Source organism: Equus quagga, chromosome 9 (assembly GCF_021613505.1).
Source record: "Equus quagga isolate Etosha38 chromosome 9, UCLA_HA_Equagga_1.0, whole genome shotgun sequence".
Classification (NCBI taxonomy): Eukaryota; Metazoa; Chordata; class Mammalia; order Perissodactyla; family Equidae; genus Equus; species Equus quagga.
This window is the reverse complement of record NC_060275.1, coordinates 59,677,319-59,705,142: the sequence shown is the minus strand read 5'-3', so window position 1 is coordinate 59,705,142 and position 27,824 is coordinate 59,677,319. Positions and strand designations below refer to the sequence as shown.

General features: G+C 38.2%; 1 protein-coding gene across 2 annotated transcripts in view; it reads left to right on the top strand.

Moving 5' to 3' along the window:
- Positions 1-886: 886 nt before the first annotated feature.
- The window catches only part of TWSG1 (twisted gastrulation BMP signaling modulator 1), a 47,533-nt gene continuing 20,595 nt past the window's right edge, over positions 887-27,824 (top strand). The window contains exons 1-3 of one of the 2 annotated variants that reach the window (XM_046671936.1): positions 887-1,152; positions 2,982-3,138; positions 22,665-22,764. In XM_046671936.1, coding sequence (XP_046527892.1) covers positions 3,016-3,138; positions 22,665-22,764 — 223 coding nt within the window. In that variant the 5' untranslated portion in view covers positions 887-1,152; positions 2,982-3,015. Of the gene's footprint in view, positions 1,153-1,372; positions 1,620-2,981; positions 3,139-22,664; positions 22,765-27,824 lie in introns of those variants that run through there. The other variant, XM_046671937.1, reaches the window with a different exon arrangement.

Genomic DNA, 27,824 nt, shown 5'->3' with positions numbered 1-27,824 from the left:
GTGGGTCTTTCTAGTTGTGGCATGTGGGACGCTGCCTCAGTGTGGTTTGACGAGCATGGCCATGTCCGCGCCCAGGATTGGAACCAACGAAACACTGGGCTGCCGGCAGCAGAGTGCGCAAACTTAACCACTCGGCCACCGGGCCAGCCCCTCCCAGAATCTTTTTAAAAAGCAAATTCCCAGGGTCCTAGGAGAGAACTGAGTCCAGTTCTCAGTTGCTTTCATCTACAGGCTAAGGGTTAGTGGAAGGAACTCATTTTTCTAAAATACAGGCTGAAATGAGAGCTGAAGTCCTACATACCTGGGGAGCCCCCTCCTACGAGGTTGGAGTGGGGGGCATTTGTCTAGCTGTTCCTCCTCTCCACAGGGCAGTGAGCTCCTCCTGGCCAGTACCCCTGGCCTCCTCCTTGGTTCCAGTGCTGAGCATCCTGCTGCCCCTACTAAGATGAGTGACTTGCTCACAGAAATTCTGCAGCTCCACCCTTGACGATCCTTATTCAGTAAGTCTAAAGACGCAGAAACGTCCCTATGACGTCAAACAAGCACTCAAGCGTCAGCTACTCAACCAACGGGTGCCTCAGCCTTGCATCCTCATGACCGGGGGGACACTGTCTCCCTCTCAGGGAACTCACGCACCTCCCGTGCTCCGCGCCATGACCAGGACGCGCCAAGGGCTGAAGCATGGGTAGCCATGCAGAAGGGACCCAGACAACCGGCCTCACTGGAGGGTCAACTGGCCTGAGCACGCTGACAAAAGAAGCCAACCGGGGCAGGGAAGACGGCCGAGGAGAAGCGCGGGTGGGCGTGGCCCGGCGGGGGCGTGGCCCGGCGGGGGCGTGTGCTGACAGCAGCGCAGGCGAGCGAGAGACGCCTCCTGGCGGGAGCTGTTGGCGGCGGCCGGGCGCGCAGGCGGAGGGAAGGCGCGCGGGGAGCGGGGCGCGGGGTGCGCGGCGGCGGCGGCGGCGGCGGCGACGGCGACGGCGCGCGGGCCTGTGTCTTTAAGCTGCCGGAGGCTCGCTGGCGCGGCGCGGAGGGGCGGCGCGGAGGCGTGGGGCGCGGCGGCCTCCCTCGCACAGCCCCGCGGCTCGCCCCCAGCTCGGCCGACCCGCCGGGGAAGCAGGGCCAGGCGGCCTCGCGGCGCCGCGGCGCACGGTGAGCGGGAGCGGGCGGGGCGGCCCTGTGGCAGGCGGGAGCTGGGCCGAGCTCGGGCCTGTGGAGGCCGAGGCGGCGGAGGGCTTCGCGGGGCGGGGAGGAGCGGAGCGACCAGACCCTGCGAGGCCCGGCCCCGCCCACGCGGCGACGAGGCCGGACAGCGGCCGCGGGCGGGGGCTGGGCGCGAGCACGCAGGCCTGCCCGGGCCCGCCGCCCCTCCGGGCCTGGGCCGCGGCCGCGGCGGCGTCGGCGGCGGGGTGGTACCGCGGGGCCGCTGCGGCGTCGCCGGCGCGACTCCGTCCCCGCCACGGAGACTGCGGTGTGCGCCGGGGCCGAGCTCCGCGGGGCGGGCCGCGAGGCTGGGCCGGCTCTGACGCGGCCCGGCTCCCCAGAGCCCGCGGGAAGCCTTTGGGATGGCTCCGTTAGCTGCTTGGCGCACGGCCGCGCTTAGTTGAATCCTTTCTCTGGTGAGATTCTGGGAGCAGGAGGTTTTGTTAAACACTTCAGAAGACAGCCTTAAGGGATGGGGAAAAACCCCATTTTTAGTGTTGTAGGATGAAAAATGGTTCTGGAAAAATCAGCTTTTGGACGCCGCCTTTTGCTTCGACAAGCTCGTCCCGGTGGCTCCGGAAATCATCCGGCTCGGTGCGCGTTGTGGGATGCGCGTGACAGTTGGTTCCTGGCGGGCCCGGGGGCGGTCCGGGGCGCGCGTCCGGAACCGGGCCGGGCCGGAGCCCTGTCTCTCCGCCTGCTGCCTGCTTTTGCTGTGTTGTACTCTGTAATGTTTAGAATAAAAGTTTACAGTAATCATAAAGGCCCCACAAACCCCCCTGTTATTCCTCTTACATCACTAGTCAGTCACTCACTTTAATTGATCATATTTTGGGAATGTGTTTTAACCCCAAGAAGTTTTATCTTCCTTCTTTAAAAGTGTAATAACCATGTTGGTTGTTTAACCACTGTCAGAATTTGTGTTGGCCTTTCTTTCCTTTTTCTTTTTGTAATATCTTGATTTTTAATATCTTAGGATGTTAAATCTGTAATATCTTAATAACTTTGAAGAATATGATACCAATAGAATTAAAAGAGTATCTTCGCATTTTAATAGATTACCCAGAGTTCTTAATGCAATTAATAATATATTATCCCCTTTGTTATTTGCTAAATCATTTAGGGAATGACTGTCGACTCCTTTCTTTGAGCTGCTTCGTTCTGGCTAATATATGTTAAAAGACAAATGAGATAGTCATAAATAATCGCTAGAATAATTTGCATTTTAAAAATTTGTTTTAATTCTAAGAATTAAAATCTTAAATGTTTTAAATTACAATACAGTATTAATAGTTTTTATATTGGCTTAAAGTTGAATAATGGGCCTAAAACTAAAGTGGAATAGTAGCAGCGCAGTATTGAAACTAGTTATTTGCCTGATACACTCTCAGGTTACTGACATAGGTACATGTTAGATACATAGGTAGATATGTTTATATAGATATAAATCTGTATGTGTATCTATGGAGAGAGACAAATAAAGATACAAGTATATTCACCTTAACTTTCACAGTCGCCGTTTCTGAGTAGTCTGAGGAATTTCGGTGTCCTAGATCCTTGAGGATGGCTAACAAGACATTACAAGATAAAATTGTAGGTGTTTTTTTTTTTTTTGAGGTTTAACTCCTCTCTCATTGAAAATGATCTTTAAATGATCACTTAAGAGTCTTAACACAAACAATGAGTCTTGGCTTGTTTTGTTCATTTTTGTATTTGTTTTTACCTTATCACATACCTTTGAATTAAAGCTTTATTTTGTTTTCTTTTTGTTTGTCTAGCTTCCTGGAAGTGACTGATTCTCTTTGAAGAAACATGAAGTCACACTGTGTTGTTATGCTTACGCTAGCTGTCCTGGTGTTGCTGACATGGGTCCCTGTGTCCCTGAGTTGCAATAAAGCACTCTGTGCTAGTGACGTGAGCAAATGCTTAATTCAGGTAGGATTAAGAGTACTTCTTGTTAGTATTAAAATATATTGTGGAGCAGACATCGAGCGCAGATATACACATGTGGAGTATGTATCTAATATGGTATAGGGCCTGAGTATTACATCAGGGCCTGGCATACTGAACCATGACACAGTGGTTTGGATTTTTGTCCATGTGGTTCTCTTGCATCCAAGCAAGGCCAGAGTCAAGAAGTTCAGTACTGAGAATAGTATCGTGCTTTTAAACATGCCATTACAAAGTGATGAACACTCTATTCGGATGAATTAAAGGATTCCCTTGTATAGTCTAGTTTACATGGCAAAGAGGCTTACTTACTATATTTAGGAAAAAATTTAGCTAGTCGAATAATGGACAAATTGTACCCTAAGTATAATGTATTAGTTATCTCTTCTCTGTAATAAGTTACCCCCAAACGTAGGTACTTAATGCAGTAAACGTTTATTATTTCATGGAGTTTCTGACGGATGGAAATCTGGGAGCAGATTGTCTGGGTGGTTCTAGCTCAGGGTCTCTCATAAGGTTGCAGGCAAGTTGTTGGCTGGGATTGGAGAATCTACTTCTGAGATACTTGACAGTGATCTCTCTCTCAGTCATTAAGGCATGCCTCGTGATGTAGCTACCGCTGTCATTTCTTTCTGAGGAGAAAAGTGAGGTTAAGTAATTTGGCTAGGTTTATATAGCTAGTTAAGTGGCTGTGGAACGTAGTCTGTGTTTAACACAAAGCCTCTGGCCTTTCCACTAAACATACTGGTTATTACTCCATAAAGTGTGTTAATTAGTAGTAAACTTCATGTCCTATACAGCTGTTCTCTCTTTTCCCAACATATTAGACCATCGGCAGTCTTGTGCCCATTGTGTGTCTGCCTTTATTAGTCTCCCTTCTGGTTATTGGCTGTTGGCTAAGAAATTCAGTAACCTCGCACTAGAATTCTGTGTAAAGTGTGAGTCACCCACCTCTAGGCTATAATCCTGACATGAGAGCAATTGTGTGTATGTCCTAGAAGTGATAATTATTTTTATAGATTAGAGGCATTTTGTGCTTATTTCTGACATTTTGGTTCTTCTCATTTATAGTTGAAATTCTAGAAAGCCTGACCGTGAGCATGTTTTGCCACCATCTCATACTGTTTACTCTTACTTTGCTTTCAAACGAGAACATGTAACTAGAGAATTTTGTTGGTTGGTTGGTTGTTTCTTTTTTTTTGTTTCCTTTTTCTCCCCAAAGCCCCCCGGTACATAGTTGTATGTTCTTAGTTGTGAGTCCTTCTAGTTGTGGCATGTGGGACGCCGCCTCAGCGTGGCTTGATGAACAGTGCCATGTCCGTGCCCAGGATTCGAACTGATGAAACACTGGGCTGCCTGCAGCGGAGCGCTCAAACTTACCCACTCGGCCATGGGGCCAGCCCCATGTTGGTTGGTTTTTAATTTCTTTCCTATGGACATTTTCAAGCATAAATAGAAGAGAAAAGAGTGTAATGAACTACTCATCAGCAGTTACAAAGTCATTAACTCATGGCTGCCCTGGTTTCCTCTATACTCCTCTGTCTGTGCCAGCTCTGTTTTAATTTCATGAAAATCCCTGATAGTATTTTGTCATAATTCTCTTAAAGATAAGAATTCTTTAAAACATAGCTATTAGCAATTTAAAAATTAACAGTAAATCTTTAATATCATCTAATTTTATACAAGGAAGTTTTGATATGGCACGTCTTCTTAGTCTTGTGCTGGCTGAAAATTTCATAGTTTGCACGTAAAGTCCAGCTTTGTGCTGGGGTCATCAGATGGGGAATCTGAGCTATTTCCCAGGGTGTTTCAATATGGCTTCATGATTTGTTATTAGAGATAAAGTCTCCTAACATTTGCTATATTCATGTTGGAAATTCACTTAAATCCCAGATTATTTTTTGATTCTCCAAGTCTCATTTCTGTTCGTTCAAATAATTAAAAGTTAGACTTTATTTAAAGTACCTTGCCTTCTAAGGGAATATTTAGAAGAGAAAGCTTTTGGTTAATATTGATAAACACTCTCAAAGACTTTTGTTTGTTTTACTTTTTAATTTAAAAATATTTAAGACTTACAAAAATACTTCAAAAAGTAAAGAGTACTATGTAAGTGTAAAAACTGGTAAATGGAGATTCTAATAAATTCATTGGAAAGAAGCTAGGACTTTTTTTTTGCCACAATTAACTGATGCTGACATCTCTCAGATTCCTGTTGTTCCTTCAGAGCCAAGAGTCATCAGATCTTTTTCTGGAGTTGTAGAGATAACTCTTCTGCTGCATAGTGGCAGAGTATTTGAGGTTAAAAATACTGAGGGTTCGAGGATTGAGGATTTTCTGGTTCGTTTTATTCACAGACACTAATTGGACATTGAAGTGAAATGTGGTTAATTTCACCATTTGACTGCTTTTGTGGACTCCAGAACTCCAGCAGATTACTTCATATTCTGAACTATGCTGTCTTTGTCTTCCGCTTACTATGGCTATATAACAAACCACCCCAAAAATCACTGGCTGAAAACAACATATATTTTGCTCATGAGTTTGCATTCTGAGCAGGGCTCAATGGAATAGCTCGTCTCTGTTCCACACAGCGTTAGCTGGGGTGGCTTGAGGGCTGGGGGCTGGAATTATCTGGAGCAGTGCTGTGCACTAGAACTTTGTGCTATGATGGAAATGGTCTACACCTGCCCTATCCAGTGCAGTAGAAACTAGCCACATGTGTCTAATTGAGCCCTTGAAATGTGACTAGTGTGATTGAAAAACAGATTTTTAAATTTTATTTAATTAAATTTAAATTTAATTGTGACTGTTGGCTACTGTACTGGATGTCACAAATCTGAAGGCTCACCAGTAAGTCTAACACCTTGGCTAGGAAGTCTTCAGTGTGAGTGCACTCACTCACGTGCTCTCTCTCTCTCTCTGTCCCCCTGCCCCACCCCTCCCCCTCTCCCTCCTCTCTCTCCCTCTTCTCTCTCTCTTACCTCTCTCACCTCTCTCACCTCTCTGTATGATCTCTCCAGCACGTTGGCTTCAGAAATGCCACATTCTTACATGTTGACTCAGGGCTTCCAAGGTGTGCGTCTCATGAAAGAGAGCTGGGGGAAGCTGTATTGCGTTTTATCGCCTCACCTTAGAAGTTACGGTGTCACTTCCACTGCAGTCATAGACCGCCTGGATTTAAGTGGAGGGAACGTAGGCCCCACCTCTTGATGGAGGCGCATGGGTGGCACACTGTAAGGAGAGCATATGGATGAGGTATAATCTAATCTGCCGCATTTTAACTGTAAAATGAATTGGCTGAGTGAGTGATCTCACAGTTTCCTTCTAGTTCTACACAGTTCTAAAGAAAGAAACCAACTATTATGTGTCACAGTAATGCAAGTCTCTTTTTAAAAAGTCAAATTTTCAGAAGGATGCATAATGAAAAGTAAGTTCCTTGACTTAATTCTCCCTACTCCTCATTCTCTTACCCAAGGAGAACCACTTTTAATCTAGTAACTGCTTCCGTTTTTACTTTTAGTGATTTTTAACCATATGGCTAAATAATATGTTTATACTGTTTCTTAATTTATCAGTTCTAGATATTATATATCTAAAACTGCCTTTCTGCTATACTAGTTTAGGACATAGCTCATGTACCATCCTCTCCTTCCCAACCCCTGCCCTGCCATAATTGTGTCGCTGTTTTTAGTTTCTCTCTTGGTTACCTTTTCAATTTCTACAGTACAGATAAACCTTTCTGTTCTGTTCTGTCAACTAGAAACACTCTCTCTTGATTCCTGATATAAGAGGAGAATATTAGTAGCCCTACCCTTTCCTTTTTAAATTTTATTTATTTTTTGGCAGAGAGACCAAGTATAATTTCTTTAGGGATCTAGAAAAGGGAAGGCTTATGGGATTCCCTTGGGGGTTATGTGAATCTACCATTGATTGCCACACTTAACATCATAGCAAACAGGGAAAGCATCTGTGAATGCTGCCTTTAGAATTTTCACCTTTTGGAATGACTTCTGATGGACTGTATCAAAGTCTCTGCGGAATGGGATGTTATCTGTTCTTTTAGGTTGTCAAGCTTGATGACATCTACATTTTGAGGAGCAGCATAGTGTAATGGTTAAGTGCATGAACTCTAGAACGAGACTGTCTGAATTTGAATCCAGTTCCGCCGTGTACTAGCCGTATGACCTTGGGCAAGTTACTTAATCTTGCAGTGCCTCAGTTTCCTCATCTACAAAATAGGGATAATAGCCGTACCTACGATGTATGGTCATTGTGGAGATTAGGTGCAAAGTACTTAGATCAGCGCTCAGCACTTAAGTGCTCTATCAGTGATTTTTATGAACCTTATTCCTCTGCTTTGTAACTATATTTGAATCTCACATGCTTTATTTATAGGTATATTCTAAAATTGACAATCCATAAACCATGTTTATTTTATAGTGATTATATAAATATTGTTGACTGTAGTCACATAGGGTACTATGATTATGTTTCCTTTCTTGAATGATTTTGTTTTTCTTGAGTTTCTAATTGTCTTTCTTGATTTTGCATCATCAGTCATTAACATCTTGTGTTGTTTTAAATTCTTAATCTGTTTTTCTCCAAATGGAGCCTTCAGTCTTGTTTTCGGATTTAACTGATTGCCCTCTGTGTCTGATGCATGCTGTGATATAGTACATTCCCATTATTACTTTCCTAGTTTGGTTCTACCATTTCTTGGATTCCGTATCTTGTTCTTTCTTAATTTACTCTCATTTTGTTGTAATATGCCCTGAAGTATCTTCTAAGAAAGGCTGTGTTGGAAGCGAACTTCTGGGTCCTGCATATCTTGGAAATGTATTTATTCTCACCTTACATCTGACTAGTGGTTTGCCTTAATACAGAATTCTGTGTTAAATTCCTTTCCTTTGGAACTTTGAAGACGTTTCTGTTATCTCCTAGTATTCCGTATCGCTGGTAAGAAGTCTGATACCAGTGTGTTTTTTATTCTCTGTAGATGACTTTGTTTATGTCTTCTCTCTGGAAATTTTTAGTTTCATCTCCGTATCCTTGGTGTGAGTCTTTTCCTGCATTGCGTTGGGCACCCTGTGAGTCTTTCTTGGGAGGAGGGATTCTCTTTCTTTTTTAGGTGAGGTCGTAATGGTTTATAACATTGAAATTTCAGTTGTACATTATTATTTCTCAGTCACTATATATATGTGCCCCTTTACCCCTTATCCCCTCCCCCAACCTGGGAGGGAATCTGTTTTGAGCTAAAGACCAGAATATTCCATTTTACTATTATTTTTATATATAATATTCTTCTTCCTTTCTGGAACTTTGATTAGTATAAATCTGAGATGGATCTCTGTGTTTTAGATGTTTTTTTTTTAACAGCTTTATTGAGATATAATTCAAATACTATAAATTCCAGCCATTTAAACGTGCAGTTCTCTGGTTTTTAGTGTATTCACAGAGTTGTGCAACCAGCACCACAATCTTATTTTAGAACATGTCCATCAGACTAAAAAGAAACCTCATATCCCTTAGCAGTTATTCTCCATTCCTTCATCCACACCCCTAGGCAACCACTAACCTACTTTCTATCTCTCTATATGCCTGTTTTGGACATTTCATATGAATGAAATCATACAGTATGTTGTCTTGTGTCTGGCTCCTTTTATCGAGCATAATGTTTTCACAATTCGTCCATGTTTTAGTATGTATCAGTACTTCATTGATTTATGGTCAAATAATAATCCATTGTATGGATATACCACACTTCATTTATCCATTCATCAGTTGATGGATATTTGGATTGTTTTCACTTTTGGGCTATGGTGAATAATGTTGCTTTGAATATTCATGTACAAGTTTTTGTGTATATGTATGTTTTCATTTCTCTTGGGTACATACTGAAGAGTGGAATTGCTGGGTCATATGGTAACTGTGTATTTAACATTTTGAGGAAGTGCTAAAATATTTTCCAAAGTGGCTGCATATGTTCCTACCAGCAGTGCATGAGGGTTCCAGTTTCTCTCCATCTTCACCAGTGCTTGTTACTCTCTTTTTTATTGTAGTCATCTTAGTGGATATAAAGTGATTTTTATTTGCATTTCTCTAATAGGAATGATGCTGAACGTCTTTTCATGTGCCAGTTTGCCATTTGTATATCTTCTTTGAAGAAATGTCTATTCAGAACCTATGCCAAATTTTCAATTGGCTTGTCTTTTTTATTGCTGAGTTACAAGAATTTTTTATATATTCTGTGTATAGGTTATCAGATATATGACATGCCAGTAATTTCTCTCATTCTGTGGATTGTCTTTTTACTTTCTTGATGATATCATTTGCAACACGAAAGTTTTAAGTTTTTATGTAATCTATTTTTTCTTTTGTCTTTTATGCGTTTGGTGTTGTATCTAAGAAACCATTGCCTAACCCAAGGTCACAAAGATTCACGTGTATATTTCCTTTTAAGCATTTTATAGTTTTAGGTCTTATGTTTAGATCTATGATCCATTTGGGGCTGCTTTTGTGTATGGTGTAAGGTAGGGATCCAACTTTACTATTTTGTGTATGGATATTCAGTTGTCCTAGCACAGTTTGTTGAAAAGACTGTTTTTCTCCCATTGAATTATCTTGGCTCCCGTGTTGAGAATAATTTGACCATAAATGTAATAGTTTATTTCCTGACTTTAAATTCTATTCCATTGATCCATATGTCTGTCTTTATGCCAGTATCACATTGTCTTGATTACTGTAGCTTTGTGTTATGTTTTGAAATCAGGAAGTATGAGTTCTCCAACTTTCTTCTTTTTAAAGATTGTTTTGACTATTTTGGGTCCCTTGCATTTCCATCTGAATTTTAAGATCAGCTTGTCAATTTCTGCAATAAACCCAGGTAAGATGTTATTTTATAATAGATTTTATTTTTTGGAGTAGTTTTAGGTTTACAGGAAAATTGAGCAGAAAGTGTAGAAGGAGCCAGTGTACCCCTTCCCCCTGCACACGCCCACCGTTTCCCCTATTGTGAACATCTTGCATTAGTGTGGTACCTTTGTTAGAATTGATGAACCAGTATTGTCGCTCTATTATTAACTAAAGTCTACAGTTTACATTAGGGTTCTCTCTGTGTATTGTACAGTTCTGTGCGTTTTGAAAAATGTATAATGTCATATAGCTGCCGTTACAATGTGACACAGAATAGTTTCACTACCCTAAAAATCTGTGCTCCATCCCCACCCACACGTCCCTGGCTGCTACTGATCGTTTTTATTGTCTGTGTGGTTTTGCCTTTTCCATTATGTCTTACGGTTGGAATTATACAGTATGTAGCCTTTCCAGGCTGGCTTCTTTAACTTAGCAATATGCATTTAAGGTTCCTTCACGTCTTTTCACGGCTTGATAGCTTGTTTCTTTTTATTGCTGGTTTATATTCCATTGTATGGATGTACCACAGTTTGTTTATCCATTCACCTATTGAGGGACATCTTGATTGCTTCCAAATTTTGGTAACTAAGAATAATGCTGGTATAAATATCCATGTGCAGATTTTCATGTGGACATACATTCTCAACTCATTTGAGTAGATGCCAAGGAGCACAATTGCTGGATCATATGCTAAGAGTATGTTTACTTTTGTAAGAAATTGTCAAACTATCTTCCAAAGTGGCCTTAACATTTTGCATTCCCACCAGCAGTGAATGAGAGTTCCTGTTGCTCTGCATCCTTGTCAATGTTTGGTTTGTCAGTGTTTTGAATTTTAGCCACTCTAACAGGTGTATCTTGGTATCTCATTGTTTTAATTTGCAATTCCCTAATGACATGATGTTGAGCATTTTTTCATCTGCTTTATTTGCCACCTCTGTATCATCTTTGGTGAAGTGTCTGTTTATATCCTTTGCCCATTTTTAAGTTGTTCATTTTCTTTTTTTTTTAAGATTTTATTTTTCCTTTTTCTCCCCAAAGCCCCCCCATACGTATTTGTGTATTTTTAGTTGTGGGTCCCTCTACTTGTGGTACCTGGGATGCCGCCTTAGCACGGCTTCATGAACAGTGCCATGTCGGCGCCCAGGACTAGAACTGGGGAAACCCTGGGCTGCCAAAGCAGAGCACTTGAACCCAACTGCTCGGCTGCAGGACCAGCCCCTGTTCATTTTCTTACTGTTGTGTTTTAGGAGTCTTTGTATGTTTTGGATAACAGTCCTTCATCAAATATGTCTTTTGCAAATATTTTCTCCCAGTCTGTGACAGGTCTTCTCATTCTGTTGACAGTGCCTTTTGCAAAGCATACGTTTTTTATTTTGGTGAAGTCCAACATTCATTTTTTCTTTCACGGGTTGTACCTTTGGTATTGCCAGCTAGGGTTTTCATACGGATTGCATTGAATATATAGATCAGTTTGAGAAGTACTGACCTCTTAACAGTATTTAGGTCTTCTGATTCCTGAACATGGAATATCTTTCTTCTATTTAGATTTTCCTTAATTTCTTTCAACAATATTTTGCAGTTTTCAGTATTTTGTAGAAATGTAAAGAAGTCTTACACTTCTTTGGTTAAGTTTATTCATAGGTATTTTATTCTTTTTGATGTTGTTGTAAATGGAATTGTGTCCTTAATTTCATTTTCGGATTGTTCATTGCTTGTATCTAGTGTCATGGATCTTAAATTTGTTTTTACCTTCTTATTCTGCCTTTGGGGAGATTTCCTTGACTTTAGCTTTGAACGCTTTCCATGGAATTTTTTAGTATTAGCAATGACTTTTAAATTTCGAGAGCTCTTATATTCTGCTTGTTAATTTTTTTGGATTAACACTTTCACTTGTTTTTGAATGCATCATTTTCTCAGATATCTCCAAGGATGACACCTATTGTAAGTTTCACTGGTGGAGGTGGAGGTGTGTGTGTTTTCCCCCTAGTTCTGTTACCTGGATTATTTCTTTCTTCCAAGATTTTTTTTTCTTGTAACTTATGTCTCTTCCATGTGACAGGCTTTCCCCGAATCTATAGTATGCTTTAGTCGTCCATTTATACTTAAGAAAGAGGCAGTAAAAAGTTGGTTGAGAGACTGTGTACATGGGTAGAACTGACATACACAGACTGGAGGGTTTCACTGGAAGGACAGGGAGCCCTTGAGCCTGGAATGTGTTCTCTGCTGTGAAGCTGGTCATTTTCCTGAAAGGAAGTTTGTGGTTAGTTGGTTTTGATTGGCTGGTTTTCTTGCTGTGATTGGGGTGGGTGGGGGGTTGGTAGATCTCTAGTTCTTTTTGCTGTATTCGGGGGAGTGTAGCTTAACTGCTGTGATAGAAACTTGAACTTTAATGCCCTCTTTTTAGTTCTATTCACAATTATGTATGTACAGTTTTCTAGGAAAAAAGTCCATAGCTTTCAAGAGGTTCTTAAAGTGGTTGATGGCGCTGAAAAGATTGAGAATTGCTGGCACTTTGCTTTCCGTTGCACACGCTAAGTTATTAAAATTCTGCTTTCATATTTAAGAAAGAACAAGGCACATTGACATTTTAGATGACAGTAATAGCTTTTCTCCTTAAATTTACAGAAGAAGAACATGTACAGAAATGAAGGCAGGAGATAAGTACTTTTAAGAAAGGCAATGCTATAGAAGTTTAAAGAAAGATACTAATTACTTCTTAGAGGGAATTTAGATTTTCTTTTTGTTGTTTTGGTTTAGTTTGAACATCGGTAGTGTTGAAATGAGGTACTATGAGGATAAGTTAGAACATTTGTCTATGTTGAGCCCTCTGCCCTGATGAAATAACTAAGTATAAAAAATTTTCCCTGGAAGCTCATAGTTATGTAAATATTTTTTACCAGCATGATCACAAGGCAGCACAGTCATTCCTGCCACTCCTTTAAGTTGTTATGCGTAAGGGTGGTCCCTATATAAATATTTATTTTGTGCTTCTGACAGGAAAGGAATCTAACTTTAAACATCAAGAAAGTAAAATTGTTGTCTTGGTGTACTCTTGCTCATATAATGAGTGGTTTAGCTGTCCTATTTCAGGAAAAAACTTGATAAGAAAAGATTTTGCTTTTGACAAGATCTTTACTTGTTTTTTCTTCTGCTTTTGTGAAAAGAACTTTTAAGTTGTGGATCAATATTACACTTCTAGCCTAGAAATTCCAAGACCTATTTTGTATTAAGAAGTGAAAAACAGGTTTATTGACCTGTAGGTACTTTTAACCAATATTTATGGTCATATTTAGGATGATATAAACATAATAATTCATGAAAATATTCAGACTTAGGTTCAGAGATCATTGATGCATCATTTTAGCACTTGTTACCTGAATATTTATTTAGCACTTTTATGTGCCAAATTGACACTCTGCTTTTTTATTCTAAAAATTGACTCAGCTATTAAACGAATCTTAGATTTCCTGAAATAGGTTGGGATTTCAAAATAGTTTCCTACTAAGAATTCTAGTTTTTTAAAGTGTATTTTGTCTTTAATCACAGTAAACTAAAAAATTAATTTTCTCTTCCTTTTCCTGAATCAGTGCCTAATTAAGTTCCATGTTAGTCTCTTGCTACAGTTACCCTGATTTGTTACTATACTAGTAATATTTTGATTTACAATATGCAGTGTTTGTTCTTTCCTCTTATGAACACTGTCTTATTTTCCTATAGTGTTTTTTCCTTTTCATTCTACTTCCTCGTTCTTCAAAGTTGTGACTCTCCAGGCCTGCCTGGTGGTGTAGTGGTTAAGTTTGCACACTCCACGTTAGCGGCCTGGGGTTCATGGCTCCAGATCCCGGGCACGGACCTACACACCGCTTATCAAGTCGTGCTGTGGTGGCGTCCCACATATAAAACAGAGCAAGTTTGGCACAGATGTTAGCTCGGTGGCAGTCTTCATCAAGCAAAAAGAGGAAGATTGGCCAGTCTTTCTCACCAAAAAAAAATTGTTACTCTCATTTTTGTCCTGTTTTGCTTCGGTTAACACCTCATGTAAATCTTTAAAATTAATGTCCAAAAGTAGTGAGTTCAGCCTGACGTAATTTAAGGGAAGAATAAGTCATTGTTTCCCTTTCAGATGCTTAATGCAATTAGAATAGCTGCTAAAATTTATTAGTGGAAACTAAAATTTATTTTCACTGGCTGTTTCCTTTTTAAAACAAAAATAAAGCTTTCATTGGGACACTTGGAAAAATTCAAATATACTTAAAATAGGGAGGATAGTAAAATAGCCTCTCATACTCATCACTCAGCTATCAACATATGGCCAGTCCTCTCTCATCTGTACCTCCCTACTTCACACCACCTCGACTATTTTAAAGAAATTCATTGGGCCACTTTTAAAGTAAGTAGGATTAAAATTTTGTTACTAAGTTTATATAAGAAATGGGTGCCATTTGTTATATTTTGGTAGTTCACGTATATACATGAACCTTTATGATGATTTATTTAGCCAAAAGGATAAATTCTGTTTTCAGTCTTGTGTCACTTAAGTTTATATTATTTTCAGGACGAAAGTTTACCACCCAGTTAGAATTTGTAAAGAACGACATGATAATGAGGTTCAGTTGATATTTCTCTTCCAAGTTTGAAAGTTTGTCTGATTTCCTCCTTAAAGAGTATAATATGTCAAGACAGATTTGTTGTAATCCAACCTAATTATAATTATGTTTGAATAAAGGCTAATTGTTTGAGGATATTTTGTTTTATTTATTTGTTCTAAAATACCCATTTGACCTAAGTGACAGTTGTCAAAGTAGTATCAGTATAGGGACACTCTACTGCTTTATTGATTACCAATGCTCACATGATATGTGTTTACTTAACTAGCTTTGTTCTGACGTTCCTGGGTTTTTTTTTTTTTTAAGATCAAGCTGTTATAAATACTTAGTTTGCTTAATGTAATATTTAAGAACCTCACTTTGTGTTTTTGAGTATTTTATTTTTTTTATTGTACAACCATTAAACAATCTTAAGAAGTCATACTACGCAAGTAAATTAAATTTTATATGCCATTATAAAATGATTTTGTACTCAAAGAAAATTCACAGAATACGTAGTGGTAGAAAAAGGAAAGTAAGTCATTCATAGTCCTATTATCCAAACACAGACTACTTTTATAGTTTGATATAGTTCTTTCTAGGTTTTTATTTATGGTTAGGTGACTTTTAACAAATATATTGTATATACTACTTTTGTGTTCTGTGTTTTTCACTAGCATTGCTTTGTGTTTCTTTGTAAAAAAAAAAAAAGGGAAAAGTATTTAGGTTAGTTTAGAGAAGTTTAGTTTTAGCTTAAAAGTAGAAAAGTAAAACAGCAGCTTGCATTTATATAATGCTTTATGTTTTTCAATTCAGGTTTGTTAAAATAATAAATTTATGGAGAAACCACGATGTACCATAATGGTCTTTCAAAGATGAAATAAGGTATTCCCTGATCTCCCAAAGCATTTTTTTAGTCAGATTTATTGCTGTATAATTCACATACAATGCAGTTCACTCTTTTTAGGCATAGTTTTGATTTTCGACAAACATATGCTCATGTAGCCCCTACCACAATCAGAGGAAATATTTTCATCACCCGAAAAACTTCCGTTGTGCCCCTTTGTAGTCAGAACTAGCCCCTTCCCAAGCCTAAGCACCTGGCAACCACTGATTTGATTTTTGTCCCAATAGTTTTGCTTTTTCAGAATGTCATATGAACAGAATTGTAGAGTATGTAGCCTTTTGTGTCTGGCTGGCCTCTTTCATTTAGTATAATGCTTTTGAGACTCATTTAAATTGTTGTATGTATCAGGTAGTTTTCCTTTTGATTGCTGAGTAGTATTCCATTGTATGGATGTACCGCATTTGTTTATCCATTCACCAGCCCATAGACATTGGGTTGTTTCCAGTTTTTGGTGATTATGAGTAAAGTGGGCAATTACTTTCAGATAGAGGTCTTTGTGTGGACATATGTTTTCATTTCTCTTGAGTAAATACTTAGGAGTGGAATTGCTGGGTCGCCAAACCTTTTTATAGTCATTATTTCATTTGGATGCCAAAGTCTGTAAGGGAAAGTCTAGCAATACCATCTCCTTTTTATGACTGAGAAACTGAGACTGCAGCTTATGGGCTAGGACTTAAATTCAGATTCTCTTAAGTCCAAGTCATTTGCCCTCTATCAGACTATAATGTTCTTGTCAATGATGCTGTTCCCCTGGTTTAACAGCAGTGCTGACAGATATCTCAGATCGTGGCAACAGTTAGAGAATGGAAATATTTATTAGTAACTGAACAGTAGAATATAAATAAGATTCTTTCTCAAGTTATTAGTTTCCATCTCTGGCCTGGAAGTTTGGAAGTTTATGAAATAAATTTTAACTCTTAAAGTCTAGTCTTAGTCTCAGATAAGTAATACCGTCCCCCATTTATTTTGCATAGAGAATTAAGATCTCACCAGAACCTTAGTTGTATAGAGAATAAGATTTTTCCTTTAAAATTGACTGAATAATTATATAAAATCTCTGTCTTCTGGCATTCAAAAATTTCACAATTTTCCATAATACAAATGTAATGAAGTACATTTTAAATGATTAGACTTCCCTAAAACTTTCATAGTGCTGGCACACATTTCTTATAAGCTTTTTAAGCAGCTTTCCAGATTCTCTCTAAATACTCATTCTGGTCCATATAGGGCAGCCCAAATGTATAAATTTCTGTTTGCCATTTAGTATAAAGTTTCAGTTTTTTCCATCATAAATTTATTGAACAATGTGATTACCAAACTTTAATAACGCCTGGCATAGTACAACACACAGAAAACAGATGTCTTCTTCCATATTACTCTGACTCTAACATGCAGAAGCAGTGGTGGTAGGAGCAGCCTTGAGTCAGAAGCCCTGATGTCAGAGTCCCAGTTGTGTGAACTCAGACAAATCACTAACCACTCCTTCTCAGCCTTCTCATCTGTATGGTGAGCAACACCCACACTTTCTCTGAGACGTGCAGACTAGTGAAGCAGATGATAGGGTCATTAACTGGCTGAAGCAACAAAAGAATTAAGTATTAAATTCCAACTCACTGGTTTTGCAACTCTTAGCCAATGATATTTATTTTGCTTTTACAAACAATGATTAAACTTGGGCAATAGCACTTCTAATTGTATTCAGGTACTGAGAGTGAAAGATATAATAATGTCTTTGCTTAAACAACATGAAGGATTATCTCAATTTAATTATGGGCTCATTCTTTCTGAGAAAGTAATAACTATAATTATTGAAATGCTAAATTAATAAGAAATAAGCTATATAGTTCCCGTGTCAATGTTTAAAAAGCAGGAATATCTGACCAAAACTGGGGTCGCATCTCAGCCACTTACTAATTGAATGATGTACAAATTTCATAACCTTATTTGAAAAATGAAGATAAATAATAACTACTTTGATAGAAGCTTTATGAGAATCAGGATAATGCATGTGAAACACTTAGCACAGCGCCTGTTAATGTCAAATAAATCCACTTGGGAGCTTCGGGGGAGGGGGCAGCAGGAAGTAGTGGAGGTGTTGCATCTGTCTGTTTTTTGGACCTCTGTGAACTCTGTGTTTGGTTATAATCACATGTTCCACTCAACTGAGCAGTACTCAAATTTAGTCATAGTAAGATTAATAAAACGTATAAACAGCCAGTCCCAACAGAATATTCGACATCTCAACTCAACCGTATGTTCTATCTAAGAAGTAGAGATTTTGAAATAATAGTAAAATGGAAGATACTAATGAACGTGGTGGTAAAGAATGAGAACATGGACAAGGTGTGGAAGGGATCAAGAATGTAAGGCCTATTTCTGAATTTTGGTACATAAAATGTGGCTAAGTTGTGTTGACAGATTTTTACAATAGGGAAATGCTTATTTCTTTAGATCAAGAGAGTGCACAGTCATTATTTTATTAGAAATGCATAGGAATTTACCAAAGTGGGAGGAATTTGGGTAATTTCTCCTTCTACTCTAGCAGATATTTTTCAAAATTTTTTACAATTAAAAAAATATTTTTAAAGCATTCCTTTTATCTTGGTTCTAGCCTCTTCAGCAAAGCCTTTGTAGTTACAGAAGACTCATAACTAAAACAACTAAAGGTAAAGGTTTCTTTTTAAGTATCCTGAAGAAAAGATTCTGCTTAATTTAAATGGAGTAATTTTTTATGTTTTTCTGTGATCCTTGATTCATCACAGTTACGTTTTGAGTTTTTTTTTCTTTTGTATTTCCAATACTTGACTCCAAAACACTTTAGAAATGTTCCTTATATTTAAAAACGTTCATCCTAACCACAGCTTGCTTACTGTCAAAAAAATTAAAGTATACATTTCCAAATATGTTTATGACAAAACGTTATTCAATGATGTGGTTTTGAAAGACATGCAAAGTGAATAGAAAAGAGTGAATTACTTGATGAGCTGCACATGGCTGTTATTCATAATTATTTACACATGGAAATTCATTGTTTCCATTTTCTTCTTGACTATGACAACAGTCTAAAGCAAATCATTTCCATGTATTTTTGCTTTCTAGATTTGCAGTGAGGTTTTTGAGATCCTAAACGCCATCTCTTAAATTTGCCTGTATAGTATATTTCTCCTGGAAAGTGAGAAGTTAGGTGCATTATTCTGTCATGCTGACATGTAAAAGTACAGCACAGGCATCTCTTGAGAGGGGGTGAAATGCATTTAATCTTGAAGGCTAGATAATCTGGACATGTTCAAGCAACTTTTAAATAGTTTTAGTTTAAACCTTCCATTAGTTAGCAGTAATCTGATGTTTTCATTTACCTTTCATTCCAGCTTAAAACACGTAACAGATATCTGACAGTAAGGGGCATAATGAATACTTTAAAGACTCACATTTCTCTAATGGAAACCATTAAATTGGCATTCATTTTAAAATTATTTAGCATAATTTATAGTAATTCATTTAACAAGCTACGATTTGGAAGCTATGATAGGAAAAAGGAGAGAGATTCTTTGAATAAATTTGTTGCTTTTCTAATTTATTTCTCCTGTGCTAAATAAATAATGTAAATATAAGCAACTATGATAGAAAGGGGTATTTTCTATGTATAATGTAAATTAAAAATTTTTTAAAGCTTTATTTCTTGTGATTAAGTGGCAACTTTTATAAAACTAAAAACAAAAAGTACCAATATCCTTAACTCTGATGCTCTTTTTTAAAAATGTGTACTCAGAAAATATTCTCTTTTTTTTTTTTTTTTTTTTTTAAAGATTTTATTTTTTCCTTTTTCTCCCCAAAGCCCCCAGTACATAGTTGTATATTCTTCGTTGTGGGTTCTTCTAGTTGTGGTATGTGGGACGCTGCCTCAGCGTGGTCTGACGAGCAGTGCCATGTCCGCGCCCAGGATTCGAACCAACGAAACACTGGGCCGCCTGCAGCGGAGCGCGCGAACTTAACCACTCGGCCACGGGGCCAGCCCCCAGAAAATATTCTCTTACTCCAAAGATAGGACAGACAGTTTTTTATGGAGAAATAAGTCACAAAATATAGCTTTGGCAACTCTTCTTTCTCTAGATTTCCAATTAAGTTTGAGCTTGTCTGAATCAAGCATCACCAGTTTTATGATGAAGCATCTATACTTCTCAGGAAGTCCCTGCCCTTTTAGCCTCTCTCTTCCTAACAGACTTAGCAAAGTTACTTGAGGTCTGCGTTACATGGATGCAGCCTGAGTATACAGAATTCCACAGTGCTACAATATTATAGTTTGCATATACTGAATCACAGATACACACTGACATCAAACTAATGAATTAGTTAGAAAATAGCATAAGTGTTGATCTTGAATGTGCTGTGTAATAGCTAGGAGACTTTTGGAGAAGAAGAAAACAAGGAATTATAAATATCAGTCTTGCTTTATCTGATAAGGGGTTCATATCCAAAATATATAAAGAACTCATACAACTCAATAGCAAAAACATGAATAGTCTGATTAAAAAAATGGACAAAGGACCTGAATAGAAATTTTTCCAAAGAAGATATATAAATGGCCAACAGGTACATGAAAAGATGCTCATCACTAGTCATTAGGGAAATGCAAATTCAAACCACAATGAGATATCACCTCACACCTGTTAGAATGGCCGTAATCAAAAAGACAAGAGATGACAAATGCTGGCATGGATGTGAAGCAAAGGGAACTCTGTACACTGTTGGTGGGAATGTACATTGATGCAGCCACTATGGAAAACAGTATGGAGATTCCTCAAAAATTAAAAATAGAACTCCATATGATCCAGCAATTCCACTTCTGAGAATATAGCCAAAGGAAATGAAGACACTAGCTCAAAAAGATATTTGCACCCCCATCTTCATAGCATTATTCACAATAGTCAAGACATGGAAATAACCTAAGTGTCCATCAGTGGATGAATGGATGACGAAGTTGTAGTGTATATATACAGTGGAATATTACTCAGCCATAAAAAAACGAAATCCTACCATTTGTGACAACGGGGATAGACCTTGAAGGCATCATGCTATGTTAAATGTCAGACAGAGCCAGACACTGTGTGATCTCACTTAAACGTGGAATCTAAAAGCAATAACAACAACAAAAAAACCCCACCAAACTCATAAAAAAAGAGATCAGATTTGTGTTTACCAAAGTGGGAAGTGTGGGGAGGGGGAATTGGAGGAAGGGGGTCAAAAGGTACAAACTTCCAGTTTATAAGGTAATGAATACCAGGGATGTAATGTACAGCATGATGACTATAGTTAACTGGTGTATGGTATATAAGAAAGTTGTCAAAAGAGGAGATGCTAAGAATACTCATCACAAGGAGAAAATTTTTTTTCTTTTATTTTTATTGTCTATATGAGCTCATGATGTTAACTAAATTTATTGTGGTAATCATTTCACAATATATGTAAATCAAACTATCATGCCATACACCTTAACTTAGACAGTGCTGTACGTCAATTATTTCTCAATAAAACTGGAAAAGAAAATCAGTGTTGCAAAAAATTGTCATATAAGAATGATAGACTGACTCCAATGGTCTAGAAATATAATAAGATAAATTTAATAGGGATAAATGTTATGTGCTATGTTTAAGTTTTAAAAAATATATATGGTATCTCATAAAGCAGGGAAAGCCAAATAGGCAGTAATGGCTATAGAATTTCCCTTTAAGTTGCATTTATTTAGGAGTGGCTGTCTGGTGGCAAGGGCTAAAGGAAACCTTGAAGCTTCATTACAATGCAAGCTGTGTTAATTAGCTTTCCTGGAGTAACAAACCACCCCAAAGTTTAGTAGCTTAAAGCAATAACCATTGAGCCAACCCAGATGGCCTAGTGGTTAAAGTTTAGCACGCTCCACTTTCGTGGCCCAGGTTCCATTCCTAGGTGTGGAACCACACTACTCCTTGTCAGTAACCATGCTGTGGTGGTGGCTCACATAGAGAAACTAGAAGGACCTACAACTAGAATATACAACTGTGTGCTGGGCTTTGGGGAGGAAAAAAAAAAAAGGGAAGATTGACAACATGTTAGGTCAGGGTGAATCTTTCCCAGCAAAATAAATAAAACATGCTCTTCAGCCCTGAATCCAGGTTGTGTATATTTTCTGTTATTTCAAAATATCCCTTATTTAAAAAACAAAACAAAACGTTTATTTAGCTCTTATTCCTGGGGATTAGCAGTTTGGGCCTGTATCAGTTGGGTGGTTTTTCTGGGCTCACACCTGTATCTGGCCTCAGCTCCTGGCTGTTTGGAGGGTGGCTGAACTAGGATGGCTTCAGGTGGACCAGTTTGTCCACATCACCTTCTCCCAGGCGTCACATGGCAGCTGGGCAAAGTTCCTAGAGAAAGAGGGGAAGCACTCTAGATTTCTTGAGGCCCAGACTCCAAACTGACACGAAGTCACTTCCACCAAATTCTGTTATCAGAGCAAGTCTCAAGAACACCTACATTCAAGGAGTTAGGAAATAGACCCTGTCCCTTGATCAGAGGACATGCAAAGTCACATTGCAAAGTGGGTGGACATAGGGAGAGGAATAATTGCTACCTTCTTTGTAAAAAGTCTGCCACACCAAGCACACTGTTTTAATATGTCATGTATCAATAAAAATAGCAGTTTTCAAAAGATACTTTTATTCACACTTTGTATATTGAGAAACCACAGCTTCCGCTACAAGTCAGCTAGTCATTTAGATTAATTCGGACAATGAATCTAATAGCTGGAAAGTAGATTTTGTTCTTGTACTGAATTATTTGTTGAAGTAGTGTAGAGGGTAAAGTTATGGGTTATAAAGTAAAATATTTTCTTTGTTTCAAAATAAGATAAAAGGATCCAAAATGTGTTCACTGAGTGTGTCCAAAAGAAAATATAAATCTCCTTGACATTGTAGATATTTATGTTCCTGCAAATAGTTAATGATATTGAATAAAAAATTGTGTCCAGTAAATTATTATAAATTCAAATATTGTGGGGTTTTTTTTGCTGTAAAAATTTAACAATTTTAGGTACAGTTATTCAGAATTTTAAGTTTGAACATCTGTGTTATTTCTAGGAGCTCTGCCAGTGCCGACCTGGAGAAGGGAATTGTTCCTGCTGTAAGGAGTGTATGCTGTGTCTTGGAACCCTTTGGGATGAGTGCTGTGACTGCGTTGGTACGTTGACATGCAATAAAGTTTGTTAATTCTTATCACAGAATCCTTGATTTTAAAGAATGTAAATGTATTTTATGTGTATAGACTACTGTGTGTATAAGATGTAGTAGGTTAATAGAAGATTCTATTGCATTCAGTTGTATGAATAGTATTTACTTATGTATGTATTCTAATTTTTATAGAAAAAGATCTAGGAGGGAATTAAAAGTGCTTATTCTTGCGAAGTAGGAGTGGAGGAACAAGCGGGGATTTTTTTGCTTTTTAATTTTTTATACCGTTGAATTTTTTATAGGACACATGTATTATGGTTGCAAATAAAAAATAGGTACTTATATTAAAAAATAAATTATCTTCCTTTATATATAAGACTTCACTAAAAGATCCTTGAGAAACTAAAAGCTGTTTTCAAGGACTTTCTGAAGAACAGTCTTTAAGATGTATTAAGTAAAAAAAGCAAGGTGCAAAGGTGTAGTTATAGAATGCTATCATTTTTGTTTTAGAAAGAAAACTTACATGCATAGACAGTTGCTGGGAGAAACATACATCATCCCCTCTCTGACCATTTAACTCTTTTTCATCCCTTAAAACCACACTTGAAGTGTCCCCTTTTCTCAGAAACTTTCCTCATTTGATGAGATAGGATCCTCTATTCTATTCAGATTGTCTGCTTCCATTGTATCACTTATTGCGTGCTTGTATAATTGTTGTTTTGCATGTCTCCCAATAGAGTATGAACTCCTCAGGAACAGGGATGGTGTCATGTTGATCTTTTCAAAATTAATCTCTATTTTTATCAAAGTAGGATATATGCACGTTCTTTAGATATAAGCACATAGTGCTATAACAATCTTCTGTCCCATTTCTTCCCAATGTTTTGATCCTGTGGCAAAGACAACCACTTCTAACTCTTCAGTATTGTATTACTTCCATAATTCTAAAAATGTTCTTCTACTGGTCTCTTGATTCTTTGATTTTAGAAACTATCTGTTGACTTCGTATTATGGTATGTGAGGATTTAGCTCCCTTATCTTTTCCAATGTGGTTTTATCACTATTTCTAGTTAAATCAGTACTTATTTTAATAATCTCTTGAATAAATGAATGTTCCCACTAGTTTGATGTATAATAGTGTAAACACTAATTTATTAATGACTAATCTTATTATCTGTCTTTTTGTATTGGAGTATACTTCCTGAGAGGTTTCCTAATCTTGCCTTTGTGTTAGTGTTTAAAATTTTGGCTTTCATTTTTAATTTCCAGGAGCCCCTCCCTGATTGTCCTCTTTGGAGAGCATACTGTTCTTGTTTTATAGATAAGATGTTTTTCTTATCTTTCTGGGACTGTTAATTATAAAGTTTGCTTGTTGAAGATTTTCCTTCTACTGCTTCTTCTAGTTCCATTTCCTCAACTGTCTGGTGCTCTCGGCCATCTGTTCGTCTGTAAAAGTTAGACACTCTACAGCTGATCAGGAGCCCTGTGCTTGTAGACAGGGCATGAAATCTAGTTTGTTGCCTCACTATCGGATGATTGGAGATGAGCTGGTTTTTTCATTGAGGAGCCCTCTATCTCAGTATCTATAGATCTTTTCCTTTGGGTTGTACAGCTTTTTCAGAGAAGGATCTTTGAGGTTTTTGCCTGGGTTGGGGCTGGGATAGTAAATCTGGCTGCAGTTCTGGGATCCTGAGGGGCAAAGTCAGTATCCAGTAAGCATACTGTCTTTTACTTTCCTTGTTTTTTTCCATCATCATGTCCACCCTGTAGAGTTGTTGGTGTTCCCAGTCCAGGGCCTCTTTGGTTTAGTTTCTCTAGAGAATAACCCGCTCATCTCCTACAGTTGTGAAAGAGAGACAGGGGCTTGGAGGCATAACTATCCTCAAAATAAGCTTGCCTCTGCAGCACCTGGTGTCTCCAGCCCCTGCGTCTTGCCAGAGTTCTGTGGTGTACATCTGCCTGTGAGCAGACCACTGAGTTGGTCACATTTAATTCTTAGGTTCTTCCACAGTGGAGGTAGTGTTTCAGTTTCTTGTTTTTCCTTATTGTTTTGTAGTGAGTAGTGAGAGAACCAGGACAGAAGTGTCTTTTCCTCTGTCCTCTTACATTCATCTTGATATTTCTAACAGCTAGTGTAGTACCTGGCACATAGAAGATACTCCAGTGTTTTATGACTGTCAAATAAATGAATTCTTATTGCATTATTCTCTCAAGATGGACAGTTTATTCTATGTCCTTGTGGCTATAATTTTTTTATTATGTCAGCTGAAATAAAAGAAGCTTTGAATTATTTTAGAGCATTAAATGTAAGTTAATTTAGTAGTACAATGAAAGTAAGTCAAAAAGAGAAAATAAGCATATTAACTCGTAATACAAATATACAAGCATTTAATTTAAACATGGATACCAAATACACAAATGCACTTTTAGCATTGCCTAAAATATGTGTGTGTGTGTGTGTGTGTGTGTGTTATATATGTGTGAGGGGAGGGGTGTTTTTTTTAGGGTTTGTTGTTGTTGTTGCTGCTGAGGAAGATTAGCCCTGAGCTAACATCTGTTGTCAGTCTCCCTTATTTTTCGCTTGAGGAAGATGAGCCCTAAGCTAACATTCGTGCCAGTCCTCCCCTACTTTATATGTGGGTCACCACCACAGCATGGCTGATGAGTGGTGTAGGTCCAAGCACGGGATCCAAACCTGTGAAACTGGGCCACCAAAGTAGAATGTGCTGAACTTAACCGCTATGCCATGGGCTGGCCCCTATGTGTGTGTGTGTTTTAACCATCACACAATGGTAACGGTGCCATTCAGCTTCTTCTTCTAGACAAGTTCTGTAATTCTTCTACTGAGAAGGAATGATTGATTATACATGTTCATATCTCTACAGTTGTAAAGATTGACGCCTGAGCTAACATCTGTTGCCAATCTTTTTTTTTTCCTCCTCCTTCTCCTCAAAGCACCCCAGTACATAGTTGTATATTCTAGTTGTAGGTCCTACTGATTGTGCTATGTGGGACACCACCTCAGCATGGCCTGATGAGCAGTGCGATATCCATGCCAAGGATCTGAACCGGCAAAACTCTGAGCCACCAAAGCGGAGTGCATGAACTTAACCAGTCAGCCATGGGGCCAGCCCCTCTCTACAATTTTAGAAGCAACTGGTGTGCTGCTGGGCTAGTACCCATTTTTTTTTTTAAATGTATTATTTACCTTTAAGGGCAATGACCAGTTTTAAACTTTGAGTGAGTTCATAATGTAACTTCATGTTTAATTTTCAATTCAGTTAATCTTTCTATTTTCTAGGATAAAATTTAGATGTCCCAGTTCTTTTTGTACAGTAGTCTTCTTCTGGTAGGCAGTTCTCTTCCACGTTAGGCTCTCTTGATGTCCTTTGCAGACCTGTGACTGCTTCCCCCTTCTGAGTGGAAACACTCCCCATACTTTTCATGGGTGGGGCACAGACTTCTGAGAGCTTCCCTTTGTTTGTCTTCTCTGAGTTTCTCTTAAGGTAAGAGTAACTGCCATAGCTCATTTTCGTACTTGCTGTTCAACTGTTCTTCAAATCCTCTGGTTTTTGGATCCCACCTCTACCCACGGGTTTTTGTTTTGTTTTGTGTTTTAGTGTTTGTTTTGTTTTTACTCTTCTGAATATACACAAAAATAGAGAGTACAATGAACTGCTGTGTACCTACTCCTCGATTCAACAGCCATACTTGTTTTGTCCATTCATCTGTCCTCCCTACTTTTTTTAGTTGGAGTATTATAAAATAAATAATTTCACTACACCTGCAAAGTACCTTAGTTATGCATCTCAATAAAAGAGTAAATTTTCTTACATAATAGAATATCATTGCCACACTTAAAATAATTAACAATACTTCCTTAACATCTAGTACTCAGTTCATATTCAGATTGCCCTAATTAACTGAATGTTGTTTATGTTATTTTAGTCAAATCAAGATCCCACAAAGTCCACTTACTGTATTTGGTTGTTAGGTTAAGTTTCTTTTATTCTAAAACATTCCTCCTCCCCTCACCACTTTTTAAAATTCCATTGACTTGTTGAAGAAACTGGTGAGTTATGATGGAAAATATACCACATTCTGGATTTGGCTGATTGCTTCCTCTGGTTATTTAGCTTGTTACTCTGTCATGTCTGTTTTCTGTAGATGAAAGTTAGATCTAAAGGCTGAGCAGATCCAGGTTCAGTTATGGAGAGATGGGGTACAGTGGTACACTGTAGACATTAATAACACCTAGTTGTCCCTCTTTTAGTGATGCTAAAATTGGTCAGTGAGTTCAGATGGTGAAAGTCTGATCCCTTTGTAGTAGGTTCCCCATCATTCTTTGACCTCGTGGTTTCACCCTTCATTGATGACCATTGCCATTGCCAATTTCATTAAATAATGAGCGGCTATTTTTATCATTCCTTCTGTGTTTATTAGCTGGAATTATTCTGTATAGAAGATCTTTCCCACATCCACTAGAGCCCTTTGGTTACCCTGAAATAAAAGATAAATAAACAAAAGGTAAGATAAATAGTTAATTCTTTCTCTTTATCCATTTTCAGAGTATTGACTTCATGCCCTAGCAAATTCTAGTAGGATTCAATACATTTTTACTTTGCTTTTTGGTAGAGTTTAAGTATCATTATAAACTCATGACTTTTTAATACGTATATTTAGTGTTTTAATCAGTTACTGTCATTCTTTTTACTCAAATTGTCCCATCTTTGGTTAGTAGGAGCCTCTTCAACTTGGTTTTTGAGTCCTTTTGACGTGACTTCTGTCATCTTTGTTAGCTTCAGACAGGCTGTCTTGGGCTCATCTTATTTCTGCCTCACATTGGAATTAGCCATTTCTCCGGGGAACTTGGTTCCCTTTAGAAGAAAATGGTAGGTAGAGACCACAGTCTTGGCATTAGGGGTACTTGTTGCTTTTACTGGGTTATCTTTTCTTCTAACCCTTTTTAGGGGGCAGAGCTAATAAATAGCTAAAGAGAAAAAACTTAGAGTTTGTGCTAATATTGCAATTCAGATTTAAGATTACAGGGGCTTTACTCCTTTTTATTTT